This window comes from Triturus cristatus, chromosome 1_2, assembly GCF_964204655.1.
Source record: "Triturus cristatus chromosome 1_2, aTriCri1.1, whole genome shotgun sequence".
NCBI lineage: Eukaryota > Metazoa > Chordata > Amphibia > Caudata > Salamandridae > Triturus > Triturus cristatus.
Window position 1 is genome coordinate 46314884 of NC_140580.1, and position 27444 is coordinate 46342327.

The 27444-nt window shown below is 43.2% G+C and overlaps 1 protein-coding gene across 6 annotated transcripts; it reads left to right on the forward strand.

The window, feature by feature from the left end:
* Nucleotides 1-848: 848 nt before the first annotated feature.
* HNRNPC (heterogeneous nuclear ribonucleoprotein C) lies at nucleotides 849-27089 on the forward strand. 6 transcript variants are annotated; one of them, XM_085600859.1, is made up of 9 exons: nucleotides 849-1047; nucleotides 16658-17694; nucleotides 21951-22223; nucleotides 22678-22756; nucleotides 23119-23166; nucleotides 23575-23729; nucleotides 24450-24563; nucleotides 26007-26146; nucleotides 26818-27089. In XM_085600859.1, the coding sequence occupies exons 3-9, from the start codon at nucleotides 21959-21961 to the stop codon at nucleotides 26893-26895; spliced, it is 879 nt and encodes a 292-aa protein (XP_085456985.1). In that variant the 5' UTR covers nucleotides 849-1047; nucleotides 16658-17694; nucleotides 21951-21958; the 3' UTR covers nucleotides 26896-27089. The 6 variants fall into 6 exon arrangements, with proteins under 6 accessions (XP_085456985.1, XP_085456977.1, XP_085456998.1 ...); XM_085600851.1 differs by having other exon boundaries at nucleotides 17152-17171; XM_085600872.1 differs by having other exon boundaries at nucleotides 850-1047; nucleotides 17152-17171; nucleotides 23575-23723.
* The last annotated feature ends 355 nt before the right edge of the window (nucleotides 27090-27444 follow it).

Genomic DNA, 27444 nt, shown 5'->3' on the forward strand with positions numbered 1-27444 from the left:
TTGCCTCTCCCACCCCGAAAAACAAAAGCTGGGGATGAGGGTGTGCAACTTCTCTCATACCTTCTCTAGTGGACGTTGAAAGTCCACAAGTGAACACCCTCGTCCGTTAAAAAATAGAAAGAGAGCGGGAAACGCTATAAATTATCTTTCTTGTATGGCAGCTAGCGAGGGTGAGCTGTGTTTTTCTTTTCTTTTTAGCATTCCTAAATTGAAGATGGGATTTGCCTCCTATAATGAGGACGGGGGACAGAGTGTTGTGTTTAAGGCTAATAAATAACTTGTCACCTTAAGGCGTTCCGAGGTGTCATCTTTACACAGAGATGTAATATAATTGTACAATGTAGGTGTAATTAACCTTTCCGATCCACATGCACTATTTCATTTGAAAATGCACGCTCGCTGAGCGATAAAATGGCGGATCACCCGTAGTCGCTCTCCCATGATTCTAACCCCCACCCCCCCCCCCGCCGACCAAACACATGCGCAAAAAAAAAAAAAAAAAAAAACCCGGTAGGAAACAAAACAACATGGCTCACAGTTGCTAAATAACGTCACCAGCGCGGAGAAAAGAGAAACCCTATTGGAAGCATGACACAAATCCATGTATAATTGACGTTAATATTTAACCAATAAGCGTTAAAGATGAGTAGATTGCACCAACTATCTTTCTATAAAATTCGGACAGGGAAATCTAAAGATGACGAATCAGGCTACGATGGCTGTATTTCACCACCCTGTTTCAAGTTCGGCTGCAGAGTAAAACCTCAATCCCCGCCTCACTTCTGTCCCGCGCTAAATTCTCTGTGTTAATTAGTCCTATAATTAGAGTGACTTGAGATCGTACCAATAGGATGACAGGTACCAGATGGAGGGCAGGGCAACGGGTTAGAGTATTCAGAGGACAGAGCACCGTTGCGGCCATTTTGTGACGCATCTGTTTGGAGGAAAAAGACCAGTGATCGCCAACGCCGAGAGGTTCTCTTAAGCGGTGCAGCAACAACACCGAGGCTCGAAGAACAACAGAAAAGCCGTAAAGGCTTAACCCCGGTGAGACGTGATGGGCAACGCAGCCTGTTGCAGGGAGTGTTGTCTCTTTTCATGGGGTATAGAAGCATTTAGCCGTTTAGTAGTATAGTAGCAGGTTGGTCGGCGGCTTATCGCGTAGTGCGCCGCCTCCGACGGTTAGTTTTGAGGTGTATTATAACAACGTGCGTCAAACTAAGAGGAACGGACGTGCTTGTGGTGAACGTAGATTTTCTAGCTTGAGTTCCGAGCTTGAGTTCCGATTAGAGAGATACGGTACTAAGTATACTTCTGGTCCTCCGAGCTATCCGTTTGGGGTTCCGGGTTTCCTTGTACTAACTAGCGCACTGTTGTTGTGATGACCGCGCACTGGACTAAATAAAATGTATGAACGGTAGATAGTTTGCTGACTGTCATCGCCCCCCCCCCCCCCGTTCTCCTTAGACACCAACGTTTGGTCGATGTTTGTAACCAAATGCCGTAGGCGATCCAAGTTTAAATTACTAGCGCTGTTGGTTTTACCTGGTTTCTAGGTGAGTAGGTCATCCAGCCCAGTATTTTGTAGGTATTCTGGGACATGAAATTTTGATTTGGATAGTATACACAGGACTACATCTTTCAGAATGCAAAGCTAGAATCTGGGCGCTTCAAGCTTTGTGATTTATTTTTCAAACCATGTCTCTTTCTGCGCTCCGGTCGATTTCGCAATGCAAATAACACGCAGGGAAACGCTGTGCGGATCAGAATACTGTGTCCACCGGCTCTGCGGTTGCCTGCACTCCATCCCAAATCTCTGCCATATGCTGCAGAGCATGCTATTCTCTGGCGACTTCCCGATGTTTGCCTTCCTAAACTGGGCGAGCTGGTATTTGGACCAGTGTGTGCTTCCGGGTGCACGGAGTGGCCTGGCTGATCACAATGGGTAGGGATTATGAGATTTCATGGGCTCTTTCCTGTAGGTCATAATGCACTACAAATGTAAGACTTATAACGGAACAAATGCATCAAACAAAAACACTGTTCTTAATTATTGCGTGCTATCCTCATACACTCGAGCCACAATGTAACTGCCTCTTCTGTTTTTATTTTTTTTCTTCAATCCTTCCATGCCAGGCCATCACTACAATCATGAAACATGTCCCTTTCTATCCTCATACACTCGAGCCACAATGTAACTGCCTCTTCTGTTTTGTTTTTTTCACCCCTTCCACACCATGCCAGGCCATCACAACAATCATGAAACATGTCCCTTTCTGAGAATGAATTATCTTATGCATTTTGCCGCACCCTTGCCTCCTCCCACTTCTTGCAGCAAAGGTGCACTCAGCCGTAATGCTAGCAGAGGCAATGAGCCCCTGTGCCCCGCTTTTGGGACGAGCCTGGACAGCGCATGCAAGGCTCTGCGAGCCATGCTTTATTTTATGGAGTTTTTTTTAGCACAAACTTGACCTGTATCGGGTATCAGAGCGCTTCACGTAGCACCAGTTGCGTTACAAGAGGACACATTCATTTTTGTTAGACAAGGGGAGATTAAGTGATTTGCCCAGAATCACAGGGTGTTTGTTAAGCGTCATTGCCGAGACTCGAACCTAGTTCCCCAGATTTGAGGTCGACTGCCCTAGCCCTTAGGTTACTCCTCTCATACTGTATTGGAGTATGTTCTTGGAGCCCCGCCCATTGGCTTGTGTCGTTTTTCTTTGGTAAATGTTGGCTTCTGATTCGTTATACGGCCTGTTAGTCTCTCCAAAGTACCACATTGTCTTAATTTGTTAACTCCCATGAGGCTGGCCCTTTTAGGTCGGTTGTTACAAGGTACGTTGTCCTTAGTCTGTAAACACTATTTTCTGCAACGAGTTTCTCTTACTGCAGAAGGGTCTCTATTGCGCAGTTGTGACCACTGGCTTGTTTTACTCGTAGCAAACGGTGCTCCTCAGGGGCCATGGGAGACAGAAGGGGGCTACTCGGCTATGCCTTCAAGCATTTGGAATGCTATAGGTCTCGTATTTGTGAGTGTTTAAGCAATTGGCATTGTTAATGACAATGCCTTATTTGTTTTTAAAAACCAAAACGTTAATAAAAGGCTGTCATTTAGACAATGCCAATAGTTCAAACTCGTGTAAATGCGAGACCTATTGCATTGCAGGTGCTTGTTTAAGTAAGCCCTGCATTGTGATGCAATGGGCCACTCTGATACCCCGGCCCCAGTGCAACTTCTTCACTAATAATGCCTACCGCCTTGCGAATAAGGCTCTCTGCCATCCCTCTCGCTCGCATCTCATGCCCCACCAAGGTGTCTCCTCTTCTTCAATTTTCCTCTTCCTTACGCCATTGCTCCAAAGCACCACAGGCACAGCAAATTTGCACTTGTTCCCAGCCTGTCTACTCTGCTCATTCCTCAATGCTGTTACTTTTAGGCTCAATGTACAAAGCAGGCTTTCTGCTGCACTTGAACTAGTAAAAAATAGCAATCCCACCACCAGTCTGTTGCTCAGGCCTTGTTCCATGTTCAGCAAGGGTGACCTACTTGGGCACTAATGGTAGCAAGGAATTGGGCCCCATGCCACTGGCAAGTTGAAGGGCCTTATGTGATGAGAGGTAGAGAGTTATTGAAGAAACATGCCATATGACCAGAGTGCGTGCTCGCTACCTGAACGAAATGTAAATGTGTGAAATTGGTTAATCCCCAAATATAATGGCTGCTTTTTAAGCCAGCGGAGTTCTCAAGTCAATATCTTTATTCGATTCATACAAAAGAATCATAAAAGCACAAAGTGAACATAAAATACATAATTTAAAATGAGCCATTTGTAATACAAAATTTGATTAAGAGACCATCATACAGCATAAGTACAAAAAAGACCAATGGGAAATTACAAGTCCAGGCTAAGTTATCCGTAACGCTTCCTAATCCGGAGTGATACGCGTATGAAGTTCAACATCGCACAACAAACTTCAACAGAAGATAGTGACAGCAAATAATCATAGCCTTCATTATAAGTACATGGTTGTCGCCCCTTCAGGATAGGCTTAATAAATCTAATCCTGGGTTCTTGGTATAAAGTACAGAAAAGGACAACATGTATAGTACTTTGTCTAACACTATTGTTGCAGGGACAGGGGGGTAGCCTCTCACACCAACCCCCTTGTTTGGGGAAGGCAAAGAGGAAGTGGAGTGTATTTAGCCTAAACCTTGTAAGATAAAACCGCCATTGGACATTTGTCAAAAAAGTTAAATAAAACTGATGCTGGACCCTAGATACACAACTTGTTGAGCCTCCCAAGCTAGGTATATCTAAGGATTTCCAGTAACATGCTTTAATTTGGGCTTTCGTGTTTCCCTGAATATTTTCAGGATTTTCATAAACATGGCCCATACCTATCTTATGCAACATGTCACTAACATATGACAACCAGGAAATCTGTTTTACTTTGTCCAGGCTCATGCAATCTAAAAGAATTTCTCTGGAGAGTTGGAGGTTGTCCGATAGCCATATTTTGCACCAAAGTAATAAAGGCGACAGACGGATAATATCAGTCACTTTGGTCATTCCCATTTCATTGTGGCAAAAGATGTTTGATGAACCCGATGGAATCAATAAAACCCTTTTTAAAAATTTGTTTTCCATCACCTGTATGACTGAGGGATTCTCAGTCCCCCATACTCCTGCCCCATAAGTGGCAACAGATAAACATTTAGATGTATATAGGGTTTTGAGATGCGCAACAGGTTTTTGACCCAACTTGCCACAAAAGTGGAAAAGACCTTCTATAGCACGTGTAGTACTCTGGACTCGAGTTTTCATTAATGGTGCCCAACTTAGTTTACTGTTGAAGAGATTGCCCAGGTAGTTAAAATTATCCACCTTTTCAATGGCAAAGTCATTCACCATAAGTTTCCTAGATTTTGACCCTTTTGGGCCACAGACCATCGCAAAAGATTTTGCGAAATTAACCTTTAGGTCAAGGTCCAACATGAAGGTATTAAAAGCGTCTAAGCATGTCTGCATGCTATTTCCAGTAAGGGTCATTAGAACAGTGTCATCTGCATATGACAAAATGGGAATACTCTTACCATTTACTTTTGGAAAATCACAACAGTGGTCCAGCAAATATTTCTCCAATCCATTTGTATACACCAAGAATAGAAACGGTGCCAAGATGCACCCTTGACGGACCCCCTCAGTTGAGGGAATCGGTTTTGTCGTTTCACCCCCAGGTCCAAACCTTATGGCCACGGATGTTGCAGCATGCAATCTGCGGAGCAGCGTAACCAACGGTTCTTCAAAGCCCATGCTAGCCATCATCTGCCATAGCTTATTTCTACAGACAGTGTCAAACGCGCTGGACAAGTCCATGAAGGCAAGGTAGATTGCAGAATTCCTTGCCTTTGTGTACTTGCCCATAATCAGTGCCAAATTTAAACACTGTTCGACCGTCCCCCTCCCACTTCTAAATCCATACTGGGAGTTCACTATTAAACCAACAGAATCAGCCCAGGTTTCCAGTCTGGCCAAGATAACCCTTCCTAATAACTTACAGGATGCATCAATCAAAGATATGGGTCGATAGCATCGGGGGTCACACCTATCACCCTTCTTGAAGATCGGGACCACTACTGCTTTCTTCCATGATACAGGGATACTACCAACAACCACAGCCCTAAAGACATTTAACAGCAACGGGGCCCATACTTCCATATTGTGCTTAAAAAAGTCCAAGGGAACGGCATCAGGGCCCGGGGCTTTTAGTGATGTACCTTTCCTCAGGGCTTCTTCAACCTCCTCCAGTGTAAGCGAGGAGCTAAGAAGCGAAGCTGTCAATGGTTTTACCAAAATTCCTGGGTCATCCAACAGAACCGAGGGCGATAATGCCTTGGGATTAAAGATTTTACCAAGTGAACTTCCCAGGATTCACCAGTAACCTGCATCGCTATGGTTTCCTTGGTATCACTTTTAAACAGAGGACGATTTACTACGTCCCAAAAGAGCCTACTATCTTTTAGCTCAGATGCCTTTTCTAAATCATCCCAGGCACAATTTTTTAGCTCCTGCTTCCTTTTTATAATAGCTTCTTTATAGGCCTTTCTAGATGATCTTACCAGGTCTTTATTCCTTGGTTTTTGCATAAGGGCCGCTTTTAGGGATTTGTGTGAGGCGGAACATGCAGAGTCAAACCATCTAAAACACTTAGTATTCTTTTTCCCTGCTGGTTTTGTAAGATACTCAGCCACATGCCCACATAATTTTTTGAAATTCCCAATAACCTTTTCTGGGTCTAATATGGACATTTGACATAAGTCAATTTCAGTCCTACATTCTTTAAAGATCTTTTCCTCTAGACCTACAGCATCTATTTTACCCCATTTTATGGTAACACCATGGTTCTTATTATATTCTATAGGCTGATCCCAGACCAGGTGATTCCCACTATTAGGGGTACATAAAGAAAGCTTTAGAGGGTTATGGTCGCTTGCGGCATTGGCTATTATCTCAAGTTTAGTAACATAAAGCAGGAAGTTACTGGACACAAAAATAAAATCAATGGTGCTTGTTGCGCCTCTTACTCCATGAAAGGTTGGTATTGGTAAAGTATCTGGGGCCGCCCAGGGCTCTACCATACATAAATCATTTAAGACAATAATATTATTTAAGGCATCCCCCTGGGGCGTGTGTTTGAAATGCATCAGAGGTTGTTTATTTAAGTCCTCAAGACCACACACATTTGAACCACCAAATTTACACAATGAAGAGTTAAAATCACCAACCCAAACAACGAATAATAGTGGTCGTTCACTACGAGCCTTGCTTATTGCATCCTCCAAACTCTGAATTGTGGTTACATCATTTCTGTCAAAAACGTTATGATACCAGTTAATTAACAACAAGGGCTCGGGGAACAGATTTTCGAGCAATAACAATTGGAACCATGGAGTATCCGCTATCTTTAGAGTACTCAGATTCTTAAGTTTAATAGAGTGCTGTCATTATCCCGCCCCTTGCCCTCCCCGCTGGTGATGGTACCGCCGGGACGCTAAAAGATTGAAAACCATCAATTTCCTCACCCGTTTTGCTCCATGTCTCCTGGAAGCACAAAATGTCCTGGCTACCCACATAGTCCAGCCAGCCTTCATCCTCTAGTCTTCCCTCAAGGCCAGCAATATTCCAAGACATTAAAGACAGTGTAGGTTCTCCTTGGTTATCGACCACAGGCTCTTCTACACTTGTCTGATCCTGCTCAATAATCGACAAGTGTGGCCCACAACCTAAGATACTGGTCACCCGTATATCCAAAAGTGAATTAGACCCTGTATTAAGATTGGTGACATCCACCACCGAATTATCCTTATGACTTACCCCCTCATTTGCCCCTATAGCCAAATCTAATATAGATGATACACCCCCCTTTTTTTTGTCCACTGGTCAATCTAAACCCTCCATTCCCACAAGTGGGTCAAAGCGGTTTCTTAGGGGAATGTTGCTATTTGACATCCACCCTAGATATTCCTCCCCCTGAACTCTCATCTCTGGTTGATTAAAGGGTAGTTGCGTAATATTACTAAAACGTATGGGTCCCATAGGGCATCCATCACCCTGATACCTCATACCGGGATGGTTTTGGGGGGGTCGAAATATGTTGTTGTTCTGTATCCATCCAGAGTGACCATTTCCCTGCGGCCCTGACCCAGAGTAACAGTTATAGAGTGAGACATGATGTAAATTGGGATAGAAGTATTCAAGGCCTATACATTGGATGTCCCCCATTTTAGCAAACCTAGCTTTATCACAAATTAGGTCTTTGACCCACCTGTCCCTAAAATTAATGAGAATACAGTCTCCTTCTAAGTCCTTCTTGCTTTGGCCAATCCAAGGAACCCTTCGTACACCTAATATTTTAGTGGTAGAGGCTGGGGGAAGTGGTCTATTATTATTAAGCCAGAATATTACTTTGTTTAATAAATCCTGACTTGATTCATATTTGTTCGGTGCAACCATCGGAACCCCTGTCAGGATTACCATAAAAGGGGCAGAATCAGGGGGTATGTTAACACAAATTGGTTTGGGAGCTTTTTTACCCGAAGCTAATAATCCACTTGATAAAGTTGGTTTAGCTCCCAATGTTACCTCCGGCATGGATATAGTTGGAATCGGTGTTGTTGCTACGGCTAGCTCAGACATTGGTTGAGAAGCCGCATTACCCATCAGTGTGGATTTAGTTAAAGTTGTCTGAGCTGGGTATCGCCTGATATATCGGGTTGGGGCGGTTTGCTAGAGTTTTGGGAGGAAGTTTTTTGAGAACCCTTCTTTGTAGCAATGCAGATCTCCGGGGACTCTGGAGATTTACTATTTTTGACCAAGGTATCCAATGAGTGAGTATTAACTGATAATAAAAGCTCTAATTGGTCTAATTTTAAATTAACAATTTGGGTTCTCTCAATGAGAGGCATCAAGAGGCCTTTTAACAAGGTTTCAATGTTTCCCAACAAATCGTCATTATTGCGATTTTTACAGCAAATAGGCGGATAACTAGAATTCCCCAATCGTGTTCCCTTTCCCTTCATATGACCCCTCCCTCTTTTTCGTTTTCTGGTTTGTATAACTGTATTAACATGGTCCAGAGCTTGGGGTTTTGAGGGGGCAGGCTCCAACACACTCGAGTCAATACTCGACTTACCGTCCCCACTAATATCCAATGCAGTGTGATCTTCTAATGGACAATCCACTATAGTGTTCCCCCTAGATGTTTCTTGGGAATCAGGGATTACTACTAAATTGGGGCTAACTTCTAGTTCATTAGTTTTGCTTTTTCCCGGAGTAACCACAGAGCCAATCCGTCCTAAGGATGAGCGTTTGCCCGTAACAAGGTCCAAAGACAAACGTTTTTCAGTAAGGGCAATTTCTTTCTCCAATATCCCCGTAGCCCGGGTAATAAAATCATCTAAAGTTCCGGTGGCTTTGCCACTGCCTGACTTTACTGTGACCTGCCTACCCTTCCTAGTTAATAGCGGCATTATTCAAGATAAATATATAATTTAAAATACTAAGGAAACGAAAAACAGATAAATATACAATTCTACGAATAATTACTTACACACGTTAAATATTAAAACATACTGTGTAACCTCAAGTCCGCGATGTAAGAGAAGGGGCCCGGCCCGTCCCTGTTCGTCCTTGGACGGCCTTAGACGGCCCGCCCTTTGCCCGGGCTTAGCCCCGGGCGCTCCCGCGCTGCGGAGAGTGTAATCAGTAATGTAGGCAATGGTGTGACGGGGCGGGGCAAGCAGGGAGAGCGACCCAGGTGTTGCGGGTCTCGGCCTCACGCAGGGACTCCTGGTACACTGAGTCCCTGCGGGTCAGCTCGCAGCCCTGAGGTCCCGTCCACAGGCGCACACAGACAGCGGCAGTCCAAGATCAACCGGGGCGGCTTAAAAGCAGCAGGCAGGCTCACCACCAGCTAGGCATCCGGGCACAGCGAAGAGCGAAGCGGGACCCGCGCAGCGGGTCCGGCGAGGAGTCAAGGCAGAGAATGGAGGTGAGTTCTCCACACCATGCTGGCAAGACAGAGCAAAGATCTCTATTCTGTCCTTTTTTAATGGACACTTGGGAAAATGTTTGTACGAGATACAATTAATAAGTAACATTCACTGTGCATTCTGTCACCGGCTCGGACCTCATACCGCAATAAATAAACAAGTCACTTCTCAGCACCAATTCAGGATTTAATTGTGTGACTGGTTGCTCACAGACTTATCACATTAAACAATTGCACTTTCAAAACGTAACGGTACATTTCCCTTCCATTTGTTAATCTGGCAAACAGTTTTCATTCAAGTGTGATGCAGTTAACTGAAGGTGTGATGTTATTTCACATGCAGTTAACTGAAGGTGAAAACAATGAAATGCAGAATATTTGTCCTTTCACTGCCCCCACGGCCTTAAGTATAACCGTACCACACTTAGTGGTGTTTTTATTTGCTCTTCAACTAAATTTAAAAAAAGACCGTGTATAAATGGATTTCCAGGCTAACATAATTTACAAGTAAATGCAGAGGCATTCACAACCCCCCTGGGAATACAGTCGCAGACTCCCCGGATGGAGTGCCCTCTAGTTTGAAGATCTCTGCTATTGTGCTTTAGTCATCTCATTAACTGGCAAAACGATCACTATCCTCAGCAATATTCAACCCCTTAAGGCAGTACTCCCCAAACTTTTTTTTTATATATATATATATATATATATATATATATAGCTACATGAAGAGCACCCAACAGTGAAGGCGCCACACACAGTCGTGGTTACTTCCTTTTTTATTTGCAGGGCAAACATCGCTTGTTCCAGCTTTAAATATGCCAAAGGTTCCAAGCGTGTTTCGGGTGTCATCTCGCCCTTTGTCGGTGGTTCCGGCCTGTGTAGAGAAAAGGCAGCAATTACTCCCATTGCACTTGTGGTGGATTTTATAGTTCCGCCCATGTGGGCGTGGCAACAATTTGCATTGTGGTTGTCGTAGTTCTTACTTTACTTATTCCGCAGTGGGTGCCATAATGTTCTCCCTTTTTTCAAAGTTTAAAATACCTCAGTGGGTAGCTGCCAACACTCGATGCTGTAGCTCTGCATAATACGAGTCCATGCAAAGCAGACACGGCATTCCTGTTGCGCCTATGCAGTCAAGGCGCTGGAGCCGCATTGCTTAGCGGCGGGGTGCCTTCACGACCTGGGTAGGCCGCTAACATATCCACATGAAGAGCACCCAACAGTGAAGGCGCCACACACAGTCGTGGTTACTTCCTTTTTTATTTGCAGGGCAAACATCGCTTGTTCCAGCTTTAAATATGCCAAAGGTTCCAAGCGTGTTTCGGGCGTCATATATCGAATTAATAGAACACCAAACTTATGTGCCCCACCTAGTTGTTAACAGACAGGGGTGACAGTTTTTTAATGTAAAAGTTAACATGCTTTCAAAAAACCTGTGAATTACCAAAATAACATCCTCTTTTAAATGTTTTGAATTCCTCTCGAACAGCTGTTGGTTGTGTCATGGCCTTGACTATGCCATTCAATGGCTTTGCCAGACTGTGGCAAAAATATTAATTTGTCCAAAGAAGCGGCGGATGGTGAACTGCACTTGTGCTGGAACACTTTCCAGAATGGGGTATTGGCCTGTGGCATCTGCTCATTAAAATCACATGACTTGTGAAAAATCTTGGTCTTGATACCAGTGCTTTGGAGTTTGAAAAACCCTTCTGCAGCATAGTATGAGGTTGGGCGCATGTCCATTTTTTTGTTATTAAAATGAAGACAAGTAGTGCACTTATCAAATTCATTTTTAGGTTGAAGCCTATCAGACCGAGTGCTGTCTAGTTTGCTAATGACATCTTGGGGATATTCAGAAAGCTTCACTGGGGGTGCATTCCACCCATTGATACCATTTATTTGTTTGTTTTAGACTGTCTAGCTTGAGTTTGTCCTTTCCCGTGCCCGAAACCTATTTACTCTATTAATCCACCAGTGCCGAATTTCTGTACACTGGCCTTAAAATCTTGTTCTCGTCACTTTTGCTGTGTGTTCAAAAATAGCGGTCTAATGTCTGCATCTGTCTTCCTGGGAGCAGGTGTATTTCTTTCCTTTCTCTGCTTTCAAAGTGAGAGGATGTTTGACAATCCTGCTGGGTACCCATGTGAGAGGGGCTGCAGGGTGTTATATTTTTTCTCAACTGGCTACGTGGGGTGTACTAAAGATTTCGTTTTCTAGCACAAAATAGTATGTCTGCAAATGTCATGGTAATTTCATTTGACAATGTGTTGTCTGTAATGGCAGTGTGCTATCACACCATGCATACTCCACTTTACCCTACTCAACTGCACTCTACTTTGCACGACTCCGCACTGCCGCTTCACTCGACGTCTCTACTCTATGCCAATGCACTCTATCCCACACTACTCTACACCACTGTACTCTTCACTGGTGCACATCTGCTCTGTTCCACTCTACGCCAATGCACTCTACCACTTTACTCAAAACCAATACTCTGCCAATCTACTCTTCACACCACGCTGCAACACTCACTACACTCTATGCTACTCTACACCATTGCACTCTACGTCACTTTATTCTACAACACTGCACACTCTGTCCCTCTACTCTGCACCACTCTACTACGCTCTATATCACCACACTCTAAGTCAATACACTATAAGCCAATCCACTCTACACCACTCTAATCACCACTGCACTTTACGCCTCTACTCAGCACCACTCGTCTATTCCAGTGTATTGTACCCTATTCTACTATGCACCAATGCATTCTGCAAGACTGTACCACTCCACTATACTGTATTCTATACCAATGCACTCCATGCCCCTCTGCATCACTGTACTCGCACTACATTTCTGAAACACTATGCCACAATTGTTAGAAGGCAGTGCTTAGCATTTGACCTCTCTCTATTTGAAGCATAGCAAATGTGCCAAAATAAATCCAAAATATTAATGCTGTTTTATTGCTGACTGCCCTCCAGTGGGTAGGGGCCCAGAGTTTGGGGAACGCTGCCTTAAGGCATTCCATGTTGATGTTATCTATTTACACTTCATCCGGGATTCTGGCGGTTTTTTTTTTTAAGTACTTGGATGTTGTGATACGAAGGTGGGCAACAGTGAAGCTTTAAATAAAGTAGTGACTGAGAGACCAGCAGTGTCGAAGGCACTCGTTTAAGCACTTTAAATTCTATATTTGTTGTTCAGAAAATTATTATTAATTTCATATAAATATTATGCTTTGGTTGTATGGCGTGGCTGCATGCATTAACAAAACCCAATTTCTGGTCGTGGCACTGTGTTAAAAGCATGTGAGCTTTGTGTACAAATTTTAAGCCACACCTTCTAATCGCCTAGAGTAGACCATGCCTCATTGAAAAGCACGTGAGCTTTGTGTACATATTTTAAGCCACACCCTCTAATCGCCTAGACCACGCCTCTTTGAAGAGATTAATTTTCGAGCGCACCCCAGCCTTTCTTGTCTCACTTGCAGAACTGTGGGTGTTCCACCGCTGGTGTTGTTGGGTGCTGTCTGTCTTACTCCAGGTCATTACGAACATTGCCCTAAGTCCCGCGCCTTAACCCAGCAAGTCATTGTTTTCAATGGCATGACATTTCTTCACTGGAGATGGCCTCCTTAATGACCAGGAAAGAGGTGGTGGCCACATTGTTTTAAGTCTTCTTTGGCAGTGTATTTGCCACTGTGCCTAATGCAATGAATTGAATTGAAAAACGGCTTTAAGAAGCACTACTCAATAAGCTGCAGCTTTGTCCAAATGTTAATTACCTCGAATAAAGCATTTAACTGGACCGTGACCAGGCCCCTGGAATTATGCGATGCTGTGGCACCAGAGAAGGGTGGGACCTTGATAATGTTCTTCATTGAGCACAAGTAAATAATGCTGGGGCAGAAGGTGGGATGTTTATCGTGTGATCAAAAGGCTTGAAGGCTGTCAAGAAGCTTAAAGCCGAACTGGCATGAGTGTATTTCTGCCTCAAGTGAAATCTTCATACAGCAGATGGCATATGGGATTCCCAAGGATGTGTAATTACTATAGCCTGACGCCCAGGACATATTGTTTGGAGTCACTGGCAACAATTTTTCATGTGTATTTTGTCCTTGGGACAAGTGGGCCCAACCCTCTGCACCACAAACCATTTGGCTGCCAGTTTGCAGTACCACATTATGATTGGGGAAGGGCACTGTTTGCAGTTAAGGTAATATTTTTGTCCATATGTTAATGCTGTTCAAACTTGTATCCATGGTTCAATAATTGAAAGCCTTTATTAGGGTGAGCGCTCAAAGTAAAAGTTGTAAGCTCTGACTGCACTACCGACAGTGGTTCCAGTATTAAAATTTGTGTACACGTTTTCAAAGTTTAGCAATATGAGGCTATGTATAATGCTCCCAGAATACTCTGCTTTGATGGCAAATATTTGCAGAAGCTTGAAAGCAAGATTGATTCTTTGCTTTGAAAATGAAATGTTCCTTAACCCCTTCGACGCGCATGACGGAACGGTTCCGTCATGCGCGTCGGTTGCGCTGTGCGCATGGCGGAACCGTTCCGTCATGGCCCCGCCCGTGCACGGAATCTTCAGCGTGGCGCTGAAATCCACGCCGCGCTGAAGAGGTTAAAGTGAAAGCAGGAAAAATATAAACATTTAGCTAAACTACTGTAAAATTTCAGGTACCATTTTTTTGCAGCATCATTTAGTAACACGTGTTGATTGCATGCTATTTCCCAAAAATAATCATAATGGAAAATCATTGTAACCAGTTTCAATAAGATTATGGGAAACAAACAAAAACAAGCATTGGCAAAGCCAGTAGGGCTGATATTGATGATCAGCTTTATAGTTTTGTCAATGTGTGACTTGTTTTGGCATGGTTTTTCTTAAAAACCTTATTGGTGTGGAAGCCGCCAGGCTCTCACCATTATAACCAGCATTGGCAAAAGCAAAAATTGTTTTTGGTCTCAAAGCACACACTACCACAGTAGTTACTGGCACTACACAAAACTACGTGTGCCGATATGCTCCTTGTGGAAGAGTTCATGAGAAATTCTGAGTGTTTGCACGTTCTTTTCCTCCAACCTCCCCCCCCCCCCCCCCCCCCAAATTCTGGAACAAGGTTTAAGTCTGCCATTGTCGTGGGTACATTTCTCAGTATGGGATAAGATCAGAGAAGAGTTGTGGGGAAACCCTTAAAAACGTGCAAGTTAGTAAGTTTGCACAGACTCAAAAGGGCCTTCTAACCCTGGAATTATTGCTTACCACCACATTCAGCCCCAGTACAGGGCTAGAAAAGTCAGAAAAATTACATTAGACGTGCAGGTCTAGTAACATAAAACATCTACTCGGCCTAACTGAAATGCACTTGACCTCTGACTGTAAGCTGAGCAAATGTGACAAGTTAACAAGATTTAAAAGGATTTTTATTGCTCATTCACTTTGTGAGCAATAAAGATGCCTTTAAATTTTGCTATCTTGTCACATTTGCTCTGATTTCAGAGGCAGAGGTCAAGTGTCAGATTGTCTTCCTATTCGCCATAAAGGGTGAGTAAGACCTAAAAATAGCTAATCCTTGATGAATCTTACTCACAAGTATGAGCAAGTGAGTGGATTTTTTGAGCCCTGCAGTATGTAGATCTGCGGAAACGTGGCAACATAAAGGGATTGCAAGTATTCAAACACTACTATGGTATGAGTCCTGGCATAATTCGAGAGGCTATATCAAAGTTCTTATATAATGAGATTGCTGCCATAATTTGTTGCTGCACTACACATGGTACCTAAAGGGCCAAGTGGATTTTGTTACATGACAAGCAGATTTATGAAGCAATCTGCCCCATGGACAAGTAGATATTTTATTAAATTCCACACCCCTGGATTCTGCATGCAAATATTTGAGCAGTTGAGTTACCTCACGTTCTGACACGCTTGCCGTGCAAATCTTGTGAAGTCTGTATGTAGTCACAGATAGTATTGGCCAAGTTACATGGAGGAAACTTGTATATGAATAAATGGTCGGACGCTTTATATCGAGGGACCGTGTTAACTGATGCCACTGTGGTTTTGTCATGAATGCGCTTGGGGTGAAATGGAAGATTTTTGGGTTAGAAAAGTAAGAACTGCTGTTTTCTCTGCATGCATTCCATCTGCCTATTTTCAATTCTGTCACTTGCGATGGGTGATTGGACTCTCACTCTAGAGGAGTGAGTAAAAACTTACTGGAATGTGGACTATAGTAATTGGTAGAGGGCAAAATGTATTAGATTATGCCAAAGCTCACTTTTTGTGTGACATGGGTATAGGCAGCAGAAATCTAATTAGTGTACCATAGTTCTGTTTCGTAGAAAACACAAAAGGAAATACAGGTGAATTCATTAGCGAGTTGGATTGCTTCCTGTTGTACAATGCATATAGCAAGACTGGAAGTGACGGTGTGGTTTGAGTGCCCTTTTCAAGTGTAACTTTTCAATCAAAGCGCTTACTAAAAGGCACTGTGAATTACCAATATACCTATAACATGACATGAGACGGAAACTCTTGGGGCAAACCCAAACAAACCCCGTCTTGTATAGAACTGGTAATAAAAGGCATGTAAAGCGAGACCTAAAGACTGCTTTATGAAGCTTAATGTATCATTTATTGGGGATGTTTTGATCTTCGCAAACTGCATAACAATTTTTGTCTGTACTGGTTTATTGCCTTCAACTCTTGTACAGTTCATACCTGTAGCTTGCTCGTTCCCTTACTCAGTGTTTCAACTGGTCTAAGGTTTTTCATCTGCTTTTACTCCACCACCTAGACTGCGAGGTGCTCAGAGCATTCCCTCTTAACCTTGTGCTTAAGACTGGGTTGGTATGAGGTTGGAGCTGGGGTAGCCCTTTTAGAATTTTTCTGCACTTGGTACAGGAGATGCAGGTGGGTGGACCTCTTGGTGTGTCCAGTATGTAGATGAGCTTGTCCACTGACTATGGCTACTTTGTCGTTAGGGGCAGGGAGAGGGTGGGGTCAAGGTGTCCCCAGTCTGACATTGGGCAGTTATTGGTGGTCTCTAGAGTAACGTTGACTCAAAATCTTCCCCCTTCTCCTTTCACAGGGCAACAAGGTGATTGGCCCCCCTGAATCCTGCTCACTGGAGCTCTCCGAAGCCCCTTCCCCCACCCACAGCCCCATTGACCTATTTCCCAAGTGCACTTTTTAGCTCGTAGTCCATCGTTGTCTAAAGCAGTCATGAAGCACAAACACACGCTACAACCAGAGGGAGCTTCTCTGGAGTACCTCGTTTGTCATTTTTACCGTTTTCCTCAATGGAGTTGTTTGGATGATGTAATTTTCAAAAATGGATATTTTTAATTTTTTTTTCCACAGAGGGGTTGCGTGAAGCATAATTACAGATTTAACCACCTTGATTTCTGGTGTTAAAATGTACATAGCTGTAGCTTCTGAAATCTTCCACACACCCCAGGTTTTCGGGGGTGCCGGAATCACTTAGGAAAAAAAATGTTAGATTTGATGCATTTTGCAAATATTTTTGTCTCAGTCAGATTTTTCTAATATGGAATATTTTTTATTTTTTTTTCTTTTTTACAGTTTTTTGATCGTCTACTACAGTAAGTCTTCCTTTTATTTTTACAAATTTTTTTTTTTTTTTTTTTTTTGCAATTTTTCCTGCCTTTCCAATTCCTTTTTATGGTTGTTGTTTGTTGTTTGCTGCTGGTGTCTCTCAATGACTGTTTATTTTTACAGGCCCTATTTTTCTGCCATTGGTACAATAGCCATCTGTGATTGAAGTAGCTGGGGGTAGATTTTTAACAATTTAACTGTGAAACCATTTTCTACGTGCACCAGAAGGATATGAATCCGCTTTTTTAAGTCTCTGGCTTTAGAATGTTAGTCCATATTATTTTTCTACAGATATTTTTTTTTTCTTTTGAATGTGCTCTGCTATTGCTACTGTCACCAAACCCATTCTCACAAGCCCTACCTCCCAGACATAGTCCACGTCCTAGGACCCCTTCTATCCTTCTCCCGCCCTTGCTCTTCCTCACAATGCCTCCATGGCCATCTGACTATCTGCAAGCAACAGAACAGAGCATGGCCATTGAAGTGGACTGTATCCTCGCCAGGGAGCTGGTAAGAGGGGTGCATACGGGTGAGGGTACCAGGCTAGTTAGTTGTCTCTGAAAGATGTGTAGTAAAGGATTGTTTAGAATGGGCTGAAGGCAGTCAATGCATTTGTTTTGTATAATTAACTGCATGTATGGTTGCGTTGTTAACTTTTATACAATTGTGTAGGTGAATGAGATTTACATATATTCTAATTAAAACTGCCATATCAAATTCACTTAATAGCAGACCCTCACTAATGCCATGTGTTGAACTCATGGTAGTATTTAAATTATTTATTACAGAAGCCACCCCATGTCCTCCCTTCAACGCCTGTGCCCTTTCCCTTAGTGAATGTGCGGTCCTGGTTTGCCATATAAAATGGTTTTACCCATTTCTGCCCTTTTACATACAGCTGGTGTAGTTTTGAGGGTGTCTCGCTATTGTCTTATGTGCTGCCCTCGATTTAGAAAAGAATTGTTTCCATATAGGGTAACTTCAGAGCAGTGAGTAGTGTCTGATATTCTGACTGATACTTCTATCGACAGATTCCCCTTCCTCAAATTTCTTCCAAGTGAATGGCTGGATCTGGAAAATTTAAAATGGCTGTCCTTTGCTCCAAGTGGGCACCTCAACTTGGGGGTTCAATCTGTGCATACCCTCACACAGCTGTATAAGGCAACCCCTGAAGCAGTAATGCGTTTATTTTATTCTCAAAGCCTTCTTAGCTTAAATATTATTGATATTTCCACAAGCTGATGGTTCACTCAAATCTGCACAATATCCTAATTACAATAACCGATCATGTGAAAAGTATTATGCTTGCTAAGGCGATATAGGAGCAGGAGGTGCAAACCAAAGCTTTTATTGGAGAGTGCCCATTGCTGATCCAAATTCACATCTTCTACTGACTTCTGCTAGTCTTTGACCAGTAGATCCTCACAGCGGGCTGCTTCCATAAGTTAGTTAATGAAGAAACTCAAGAAGTACCGGAAAATTAACTCTCTAGCTTTATGGTCTCCCATGCTTAGTGAATTGGCCTTCAGTCTGGCAAGTTTTTCCCTGACACTGGCCTCAATGTTGTCCACTGAGCCAGACTTGGTGGAGATTCATTCATTGCTGAGTCTGAGCGCAAAAGCCCCCCTGATCTGTTTTCAGTGTCCATCTCCTGGTACTAACTCCAGAGATTGTGGCTTTCACTCTGGCTGTGCTGGCCCTCGTCTGCTCCAACCCAGATCTTTGTCCGTTCTGGTAACATTCAGGCTGTGATGCAGATGTTTGAGAAAGGAGCTTTGCTTCTGGGCCGGACAGTCTTTCATCTTCTGTTCCTGCTTACCTCTTGCATTCTACTGTTGAGACCACCCCCACCTAATTTACTTCTCTTCATTGCTTTCTGGCTCTAAATACAGTACCCCACACCTTGAAAACCACAATTAACATTTGCTGCTGAGCTGCACCGAAAGTTCTGCTTTCAGCGGGCATAGGCAAGCATCCCCTGAAAGCTTTGCTGGAGTGCCTTGCCCAGGCATTTGTTATGTTGTTAATAATACTTGCTATAGCGCTGACTAATCGCACCCGGAGGCTTTCTCCTGATACAGACCAAGACAAATTGGAATAGCCATGTCTTCAAAAGCTTTTTAAATCTAACAGTCTTTGCAGGGGTGAATATGGAAAGGTAGTTTATGCCACGTAAGGGGCAGCCGCACCTAAGGTACAAGCACGTGTTCTACTCGCCTTGCTTGCAGCCCTCCTGAGAAACAATGATTTAAGACATCTGTGGCTATAGATACAAATGCTTTGCATACTCCTGCATTTTGTGTTGGGTTTGGATGTGTGCAAGTTTTTCTTTTAAGATCTTTCGAGTCACAAGGTAAGGTGGTGACTCCTCTTGGTAAGTCTGCATGGGCATCGATTCAAATCTTTTTGTTCTTTCCTCCATAGTGGGTTGGACGTGTATTATGGCACTCAGGTTTAAGACTGTTTTTGGGATCCTTTTGGTGCTTAATCCACTTTACCCTTGTCGAGATTGTTTAGAAAGTTTTTCTTCCTCGCGTATCTAAGTTCGGAGGACTTTCATTCGTTGGGTCCGCATGTTTTGTTCGCTGCCTTTGGCCTTCACCCATTCGGGATACCCTTTGTGCTAATTAGTCTCCATCGATGATACTCTGATGATGGAATGGACTGTTTCGATACTACCATTCTAAGTACCCATGGAGCGACCTTCACATGGTGTGCTATCCGCCAAGCACACAGAAGATTGTGAGGTCTGTCGATCCTTTCGATCAAAAAAGACCCTGCAGGACCATTGGACACAATGCAGAGACATGAAATCGGAAACACACACGATATCTTTGGGCAAGACCTATATCCTTCCAAACCGTCACCTCCTGGTGATACTATATCCCCATTTCTCGATCAGCAGCTGCTCCACATCCTCAATACTCCTGTGATTCTTGTCAGGGAGCTCTTTACTTCGTCAGACAGTGATTTTAAAACATTGGAGAAACCAGTGCATTACTAATGCTCTGTTTAGTAGGCTCATCCTTTTGTTTCTCCTTTTCAGTGCATCACGTACTTCACTTTGCTGTCCCCTCCAGGATACGTTTTGTCTTTTTAGCAGATGAACCGTTATCCTTTGTGGATGTGTGTCTTTAACACTGCTTTCTGGAGTGCCGTTACCTCCACTTAGCGTGCTTGCAAAATGCAGTATTTGTATAATTTTTTCAGGGAAACTGTTCCATAACATTATGTTTAGCCACTAGAAGTGATAACCCATTCCACATGGTCAGTGCGTCGTCCTACCAACGCCCTACGCTCCTCCTGTTAAAGAGGCAAGACTGCATCATCTGAAGCCTCTCCGGGCCCCCAGTTTTTACATAGACAGGACTACCTGGTAATTGAGTAATCCGGTTTTCTTTGGCCTCAATGGTTCCAAGAAACTGAAGCAGGCCATTATCTGCTCTCCATCATGCTAAACTCTTCCCAGTGAGCCTCTGGATGTAAACGCGACTTTTAGCTGCCCTGGGGCGTTAGCCTCTGGATATCTGCCTGGCTGCAATGTGTTTTTGGTCCAAACCTTTACCGGGCATTATTGGCTTTACTGATTGTCAATCTTTCCAGTACTGTGTTGCAGGACGTACAAGTTTAACCATCTCCTCTCACCCATTACCTTGGGAGGGACCAGTAGGGTACTGATTCAAGTGGTGAGGAATGTGCAGGTAGAACATGTTATCTTTGTGACAACCTTTCTTGTGGATCTGGTTATCATCTACTTGTGCGTCGTGTCCAACCGATCCATCCACCTCCCTGTCCTGGAGCCAACGTGTCACCTACTGGCAAAAGAAAATATTTTAGCTTTTCTAGGCCCAATTTTGTCTCCTGGAGTAGATAAAAGGAGATGATGAATATGCAGGTATATGGCGAATTCACCAGGAAAAAAAATGTTACTGAAGATAAATAACTTGTTATATTTACGAACATAGGTTTGATCAAGAGAGAAAGTTCATGACGCTGGCTAATTGGTGAATGTTAGATTAATTTTGTTACATCAGTGGCCAAGTGACGGCGCATTTTCATTGTTCAGAGGGATAATTATCTAGTATTCAAACCAAATAAAGAGCTTAGGCAGTTCAAATAACTAAATCGTGGACATTTGCTCAATTTTAAGTCAGTAGAAATGGTCACATAATACATCTGTCTTCTGCAGATCTACATAGACCCCTATAAATGTACCTGGTGTCCTATCAGTTACAGGTTGTCCCACCAGTCCCTAGGTTTTTTTTCAGTGCTTTTAGAGCTGATATCATTTGTGCCCTAGTAAGCTCTGGTTCAGCTATATATATTCCAAGCTTGCTGTTGACCCATCGGTCTATAACTTTAGCTTGCCTGAGATGAGGAAAAAGGGGTTCCCCTCTGCTCATGTATAAGAATGAAACTTTTATATTGATCACCGTACTCTCTAAGTGCATTTTACCTAATGTATTTTGGGTTTGTCTGAGGTGGTGGGGCTTTTGGTAGGAGGCTTTCTGACCATATAGCATGAATTTACACTTATGATCCAGTTATGTCTAGTAGAATTTACAGAAGTATTTCGCATTCTGTCCATGGCACTTGGTTCACCAAAGTGAAGCCAGTGTGGATTCAGCTCAAGGCCTGGCTTGCTATTTTCAGCTGTGACTAGAATGCTTTGGGCCGCCTTTAACCTCATTTCGGGTGGGATGTCTGCTCATTCTGTTTTTTTTGTCGTTGCACACACACGCTCCAGTCTTTTTCTTTTCCCCCAGGCCTCAAGATGGCGTCCCCGGTGAGAACCGTGATGGCGAGTAACGTCACCAACAAAACGGACCCTCGGTCCCTCAACTCGCGTGTCTTTATTGGCAACCTGAACACACTAGTGGTAAAGAAGAGCGATGTGGAGGCCATCTTCTCCAAGTATGGCAAGATCGTCGGCTGTTCCGTGCACAAGGGATACGCCTTCGTCCAGTATATGACTGAGCGCAATGCCCGCACAGCAGTTGCTGGGGAAGATGGTCGCATGATTGCTGGGCAGGTTCTTGGTGAGTGTAGAAATGGGCCAATGCCTGTTCGTGGATCAAGGGTTCTGCGAGCATTACTGCATATTCATTAATGGTGTTATTTCAAAAGAGATCCCCTCTACGATCTTTTGAATGAGTTATGCCACGTGGGTAAAAACTTACTTTGGGGTGCCAACATTTAAAGTAATTAACAAATCCAAGTCCTTTTAGATTTCACTTGCCTCTTTAAAGAAAATACATTTATTCAAATAGCCTTTCGGCAGTGGATACCTAGATGTGCAAATACACGTCAACAGTTCCAGTAACCGGTTTAGATTTAGTTGGTCATGAATCGGTTGCTTCTCCTGTAATTCTACCCGTCAGTTGATCTGCAACTATCACATGAAAAAAGTGCCTGCTTAATTCTGACTTTTCTCCTTAAGTGCTGGCATCTTGTGCGACTCCAATCCAACTTTGTGTATCTTTGTTTTTGCAGATATCAACCTGGCAGCAGAGCCCAAGGCTAACCGAGGGAAAAATACTGCAGTAAAGAGGACGGCAGCAGATATGTATGGGTCAGTACCATAGCCACCTAATGATTATAATTGTGGCCATTTCGTACCATAGAGGAATTTCTAACTAACTCCTTGAGGTATTCCAGCCAACATCCTCTGCTTTAGTCTTCAGAATTTTTATGCAGTCATAAAAGCTTAGCAGATTGCAGCTGGAGGAGGGCATCTATCTGGTCGTACACTGGTTGGATGTTTAAACGGGGTGGATTTTAAGCAATGCCATTATTACTTGCAATGTAATATTGCATTCCCTCCCCCCCCCCCCCCCCCCCCCCATTTAGTACACTAAGTGAATGACTTGTTTCCTGATGGTGTTTGTGCTGTATCTTTCAGACAGGGAACTACAATGCTGCTTTCTCTTACAGATCTTCTTTTGACCTGGACTATGACATACCGCGGGAATACTATGAAAGGTATAGCCTTACTACAACTATTTCTTGAGTTAAGAGGTCCTTTGATTTGTTTCCTGCTCTACTCCGGCTAGATGGTTACTAACCGTATTCTAGCCCTTCAGAATTAAGATTTGTGGAGTAGGTTTGTTACCACTTCGTGAGCGTGGTGAAATTTTGACTGGTCAATACTCCATTTTGGCTTTAAAGTTTATTCTGATTCAGTACCTTTTTTTAATTAATACCCAGGACCAACCATGGCAGTCAATTAAAGTTAATGTTGCATTGCAATCCTGTGTAGCGTCAAACTGGCCACTCTGTTCTGCATTTTTTAATGGGGGTTGTTTGTTCTCATAGTTTGATGTGCAAGTTACTTTAGCAGAATAATACATTCTTTCCTCCGCCCCTCTTTGCTTTTGCCTTGCTATACAGCTATCCAGCCACTCGTGTCCCTCCACCTCCGCCCATTGCCAGAGCTGTAGTTCCATCAAAACGACAGCGGGTGTCAGGAAATACCTCGCGGCGTGGCAAGAGTGGATTCAATTCCAAGAGTGGACAGCGTGGATCTTCTTCTAAATCTGGTAAATGTACGTTATTTTAAGTAGCAATTGTTCAAATTAACCATTTACTTGCGCAGAAAGGTGAAATGTAGTGTTGCTGGAAAGGTGCACTGCAGATTCTGTGAACTTTTTTAAAGAGGTGTGAGATTCTATAGAATGGCTCTTCTAGTTGCTCAAGGTAAAATGTAGCGACTTCTAAATGTGCATGAAATAATCATTCCAACGTGATTTTCCATCAGAATATAGTTTGTATGTTTTTGTAAGGAAGCGGTGTGTACGGATAAGAGCTATAATTAATACAGAGCAAGCCCATCGCTACGATGGAGGGGCTCCACTCAGCTGCTTCCGCACAGGCTGTAAGCAGCCATTGGGTAGTTCTTTAACTCATTTATCGATGTGATATTGAGGACTGCATTGGGTTATTTGTGAAATGGAAGCTGTTTTCATGGGCTGGGTTTTCGTCGTGGCTGCTGTTTGAAGACTCGTGGCTAGCCTATACAAATACTAAGTACGAGCTTGCTGTCATTTGGGCTCCGTCTTTCCAGGCTTTAAGCAGCTTAAAGATCCTACCTTTTTATACATGCCCGTAGTTTGTCTAAATTCTTATTAGAGAAAAGTTTTCGCCCCAACTATCAGTGGTGTCATGCTTTACATAGGAGTCTCAAAATATCACTATCTGCAAAAACGTTGAGCAGGTACGTAACTTAAATTTGAGCTCCAGTTTTATTGTCTTTTTCTTTTCTTCAGTAAAAGGAGATGATCTTCAGTCTATCAAAAAAGAGCTTAGCCAAATAAAACAGAAGGTGGACTCGCTCCTTGAGAGTCTTGAGCGGATTGAAAAAGAACAGACAAAGCAAATCGGTAAGTTCTCCCACCTTACAAAGCATACTTTACTAGGATCAGCAGATTACCTCTCATCTCCATAACCTAGTTAAAGAAAATTAAGAATGTGTACTTTAATACCCATAAAATGTGCTTTCTTTCTATCCTGTGGGGAGTTTGAAATAATTCTAAGATGCCCTCTTCAGGAATATGGACCTCTATTTGTACTAACCACGACCAGCTAAATTGGAGAGCTGTATATGAAGAAACATATTTCCCATAATAAACCTGTCATTACCTAACTCACTCGTTGGAAAGTATGTTGCATGACTATCTGTATTGAACATCCTAGTCTCAAGACTTAAGTCTTTGTGACCTGTGCAACAAGAAGGTCGTTTTTCATGGCATGGATACCATATGTAGTCCTGTACTGGTGGGGTCCTGGAGTGAGGTCGAATGTTAAATGATTCTGAAAGCACCCCACCTTACTGTTCTGTGGAGAGGCAAGCAACCCCGCTGTGAGGACAGATATCTGTAATTAGAGCTCAGTTGGATTTCCAAAGGGGCTGTGGGGTTCACATAACGCACACCATATGAAGTTTAGCGATCTTTGCGTTAGAGCAAAGACTGAGCTGGTGACAGTCTGTGGGCATCTGTAATAAATGTATGATATCTACACAAATGGTTATCTGGGAGAGTTAAGGATCCTGCAGCTTAAGGAACGTTGGAGAGCAGGGAATGCTGGAAGACAATCCTACTTGATAGCAGCGATTTAGCTGAAGACTAAATAAAGCCTGTGATCCATTGTCAGAGCTAAACAACATTGGCACCATCAGACTGTTGGGAAATCTCCAATCACATACAACTCATCACATTTAAAGTGATTAGAATGCAGCTTCAGAGCAAAAAAAAAATCAATTCATTAAGGTGTTTGCTTTTGTACGCTTCTAAATGAAAATACCTGTATATATTAATGTGCAAGCAATTGACAGCATGGCTAGAAGTTGAGGGTGATGAGGGAAGCCCTATGACGCGGCCAGCGCTTACGATGTGGTAATGGTGATCCCCCGTCCCCAATGGCGGGTGGGGTTGGAAACCAGGACGACGGGAGGATGCAGGGTGGAAGGCAACAAGGCAGCACGCATTGAGACGGAGTGACCGAGCAACAAGGACAATGTTAGAGTACTACCTCCGAACTTGTTGGGAATGAATACTTGCTTTCCGCGTCTTGTATTTTTGTGAGGGTATAAGCTGTGCTTTATAAGATTTCTAACTTAACATTAGTATAGCAAGTCTAATGCAAGCTATTGTTCGCCCATGTCATTTCATAATATTTTTATGGCTGGAAAAAGATTTCAAATGGGTCATGGGGATTTAGAATATTTTTAAGTTGTGTAGATAGTCTTCATACTCTTGCAGTTTCAATGAATGTGTTGCATCGGACAGTGGTCCATTGGTGATGAGCCGTTTCTGTACTTGCAGATATTAAGGTGGAAGATGAACAAGGCATTTCGGGTAAGAAAGATGAGACCAACGTCAAGATGCAGTCGGAGGGAGGTGACTCGGCTGAAGAAGGTGACTTACTGGATGACGATGACAACGAGGAGCATCCAGATGGAGGGGTAAGATGCCGGCAGAATCTGATTTGCAGTGTGACGAATGAAGTGGTAAAGTTGGCAGAGTAAATTCAACAACTAGGTTGGCTAATACTGAAGCACAAGTACAATTATGGCTGCAACAGTGAATGATGCCAAGCAGAACTTTGGAGATGTACTGCGCTCTGGGGTGAGACGTTTTAACATAGTACAAGGACAGATACATGTGTGCTTTTGTGAAAGGTTGTCGGATTTGTTTTTCACTCCTTTGCAAATAGGGAGCCGGGGGCACTGCAAGACACACTTTTCCATTGGGGGAAGTACTCTGTTTAACAACTCACTCACAGTAGTGGCACACAAGTGAACCGAGTTGACTAAGCCATCAGCTGCTGGTACCCTTATTTGATAGAATAACTTGTGTACTGTTGAGCGTTTAGTCACCCATTGAACATCATGAAATGTCCTTTCTTGTGAACTGTCGTTGACGCAGAAGTCTTAGCTTAAATAAAACACAGATTGTGGAACACTTCTGCCTCTTTAAACATGCTGTGAATTCCCCCCCCCCCCCCCCCCCCCAAGTATTTGTGGTGCACTTAAAAAATCATGATCGCAAGACTTCTCTGCCAGTCGTTCTCCGAGGCGCTTCCTTCTTGATTGCATCCCTTATGACGTTTACTGTTTTATTTTTGTATGCCTAGTGTGAGGCGTCCAAAGAAGAAAAAGAGGCAGAAGAGGGAGAAGATGACGGCGACAGTGTTATTGAAGATGAATCTTAAAATCATGAACTTTTCGTCATTGGTCACTCCCTTTTTAATCTATTGTCTGCATCCCAGCACTTGTCTGGTGTCTGCCATCTGGTCACTCTTTGCACAGTATCCTTCCTGTCCTCTCCATGGTCTAGTTGCTCCCCCAGTCAAGTTTTCATTTTGATAACCTCTTTCAGACTTAATAAAGGATGTATGGTTTTTAAGCCTGTGGTCGTTTTTTTTTTTCGTGTGGGCTTGAACAGTATTAACTGTGTACGAGAGAACGATCACACCGCAATGGAAATTTTACTGTATACTTGTGTTCAAAGCCATCTGTCTTCCTGCAAACTCAACTGGTGCCCCCTTCTGTTTCTTTGCAGACTGTCCCTGTAAGAGCTTTGTCACAGGCCCCAAATTCATCAGGCTTACTAACCCATGTGCTATTTGTAGCACAGCAGGAGCTTTAGCAATTTTGAGTTTTGACGAGTTTGCTCTGAATTGAGCTGTCCCATTTGGGAGACCTTCATACTGCTATCCAGTTAGCGAAATGCTCTGATTTGTAGGTTTCTGTGTGTTGGT

Excerpts from the sequence above, each read along its gene's own strand:
- HNRNPC (XM_085600859.1), top strand. The coding sequence starts at position 21,959 with ATGGCGTCCCCGGTGAGAACCGTGATGGCGAGTAACGTCACCAACAAA. Across the intron at positions 22,757-23,118 it reads ACGGCAGCAGATATGTATGG|ATCTTCTTTTGACCTGGACT; the intron begins GTCAGTACCATA and ends TTTCTCTTACAG. Across the intron at positions 24,564-26,006 it reads AGAACAGACAAAGCAAATCG|ATATTAAGGTGGAAGATGAA; the intron begins GTAAGTTCTCCC and ends CTGTACTTGCAG.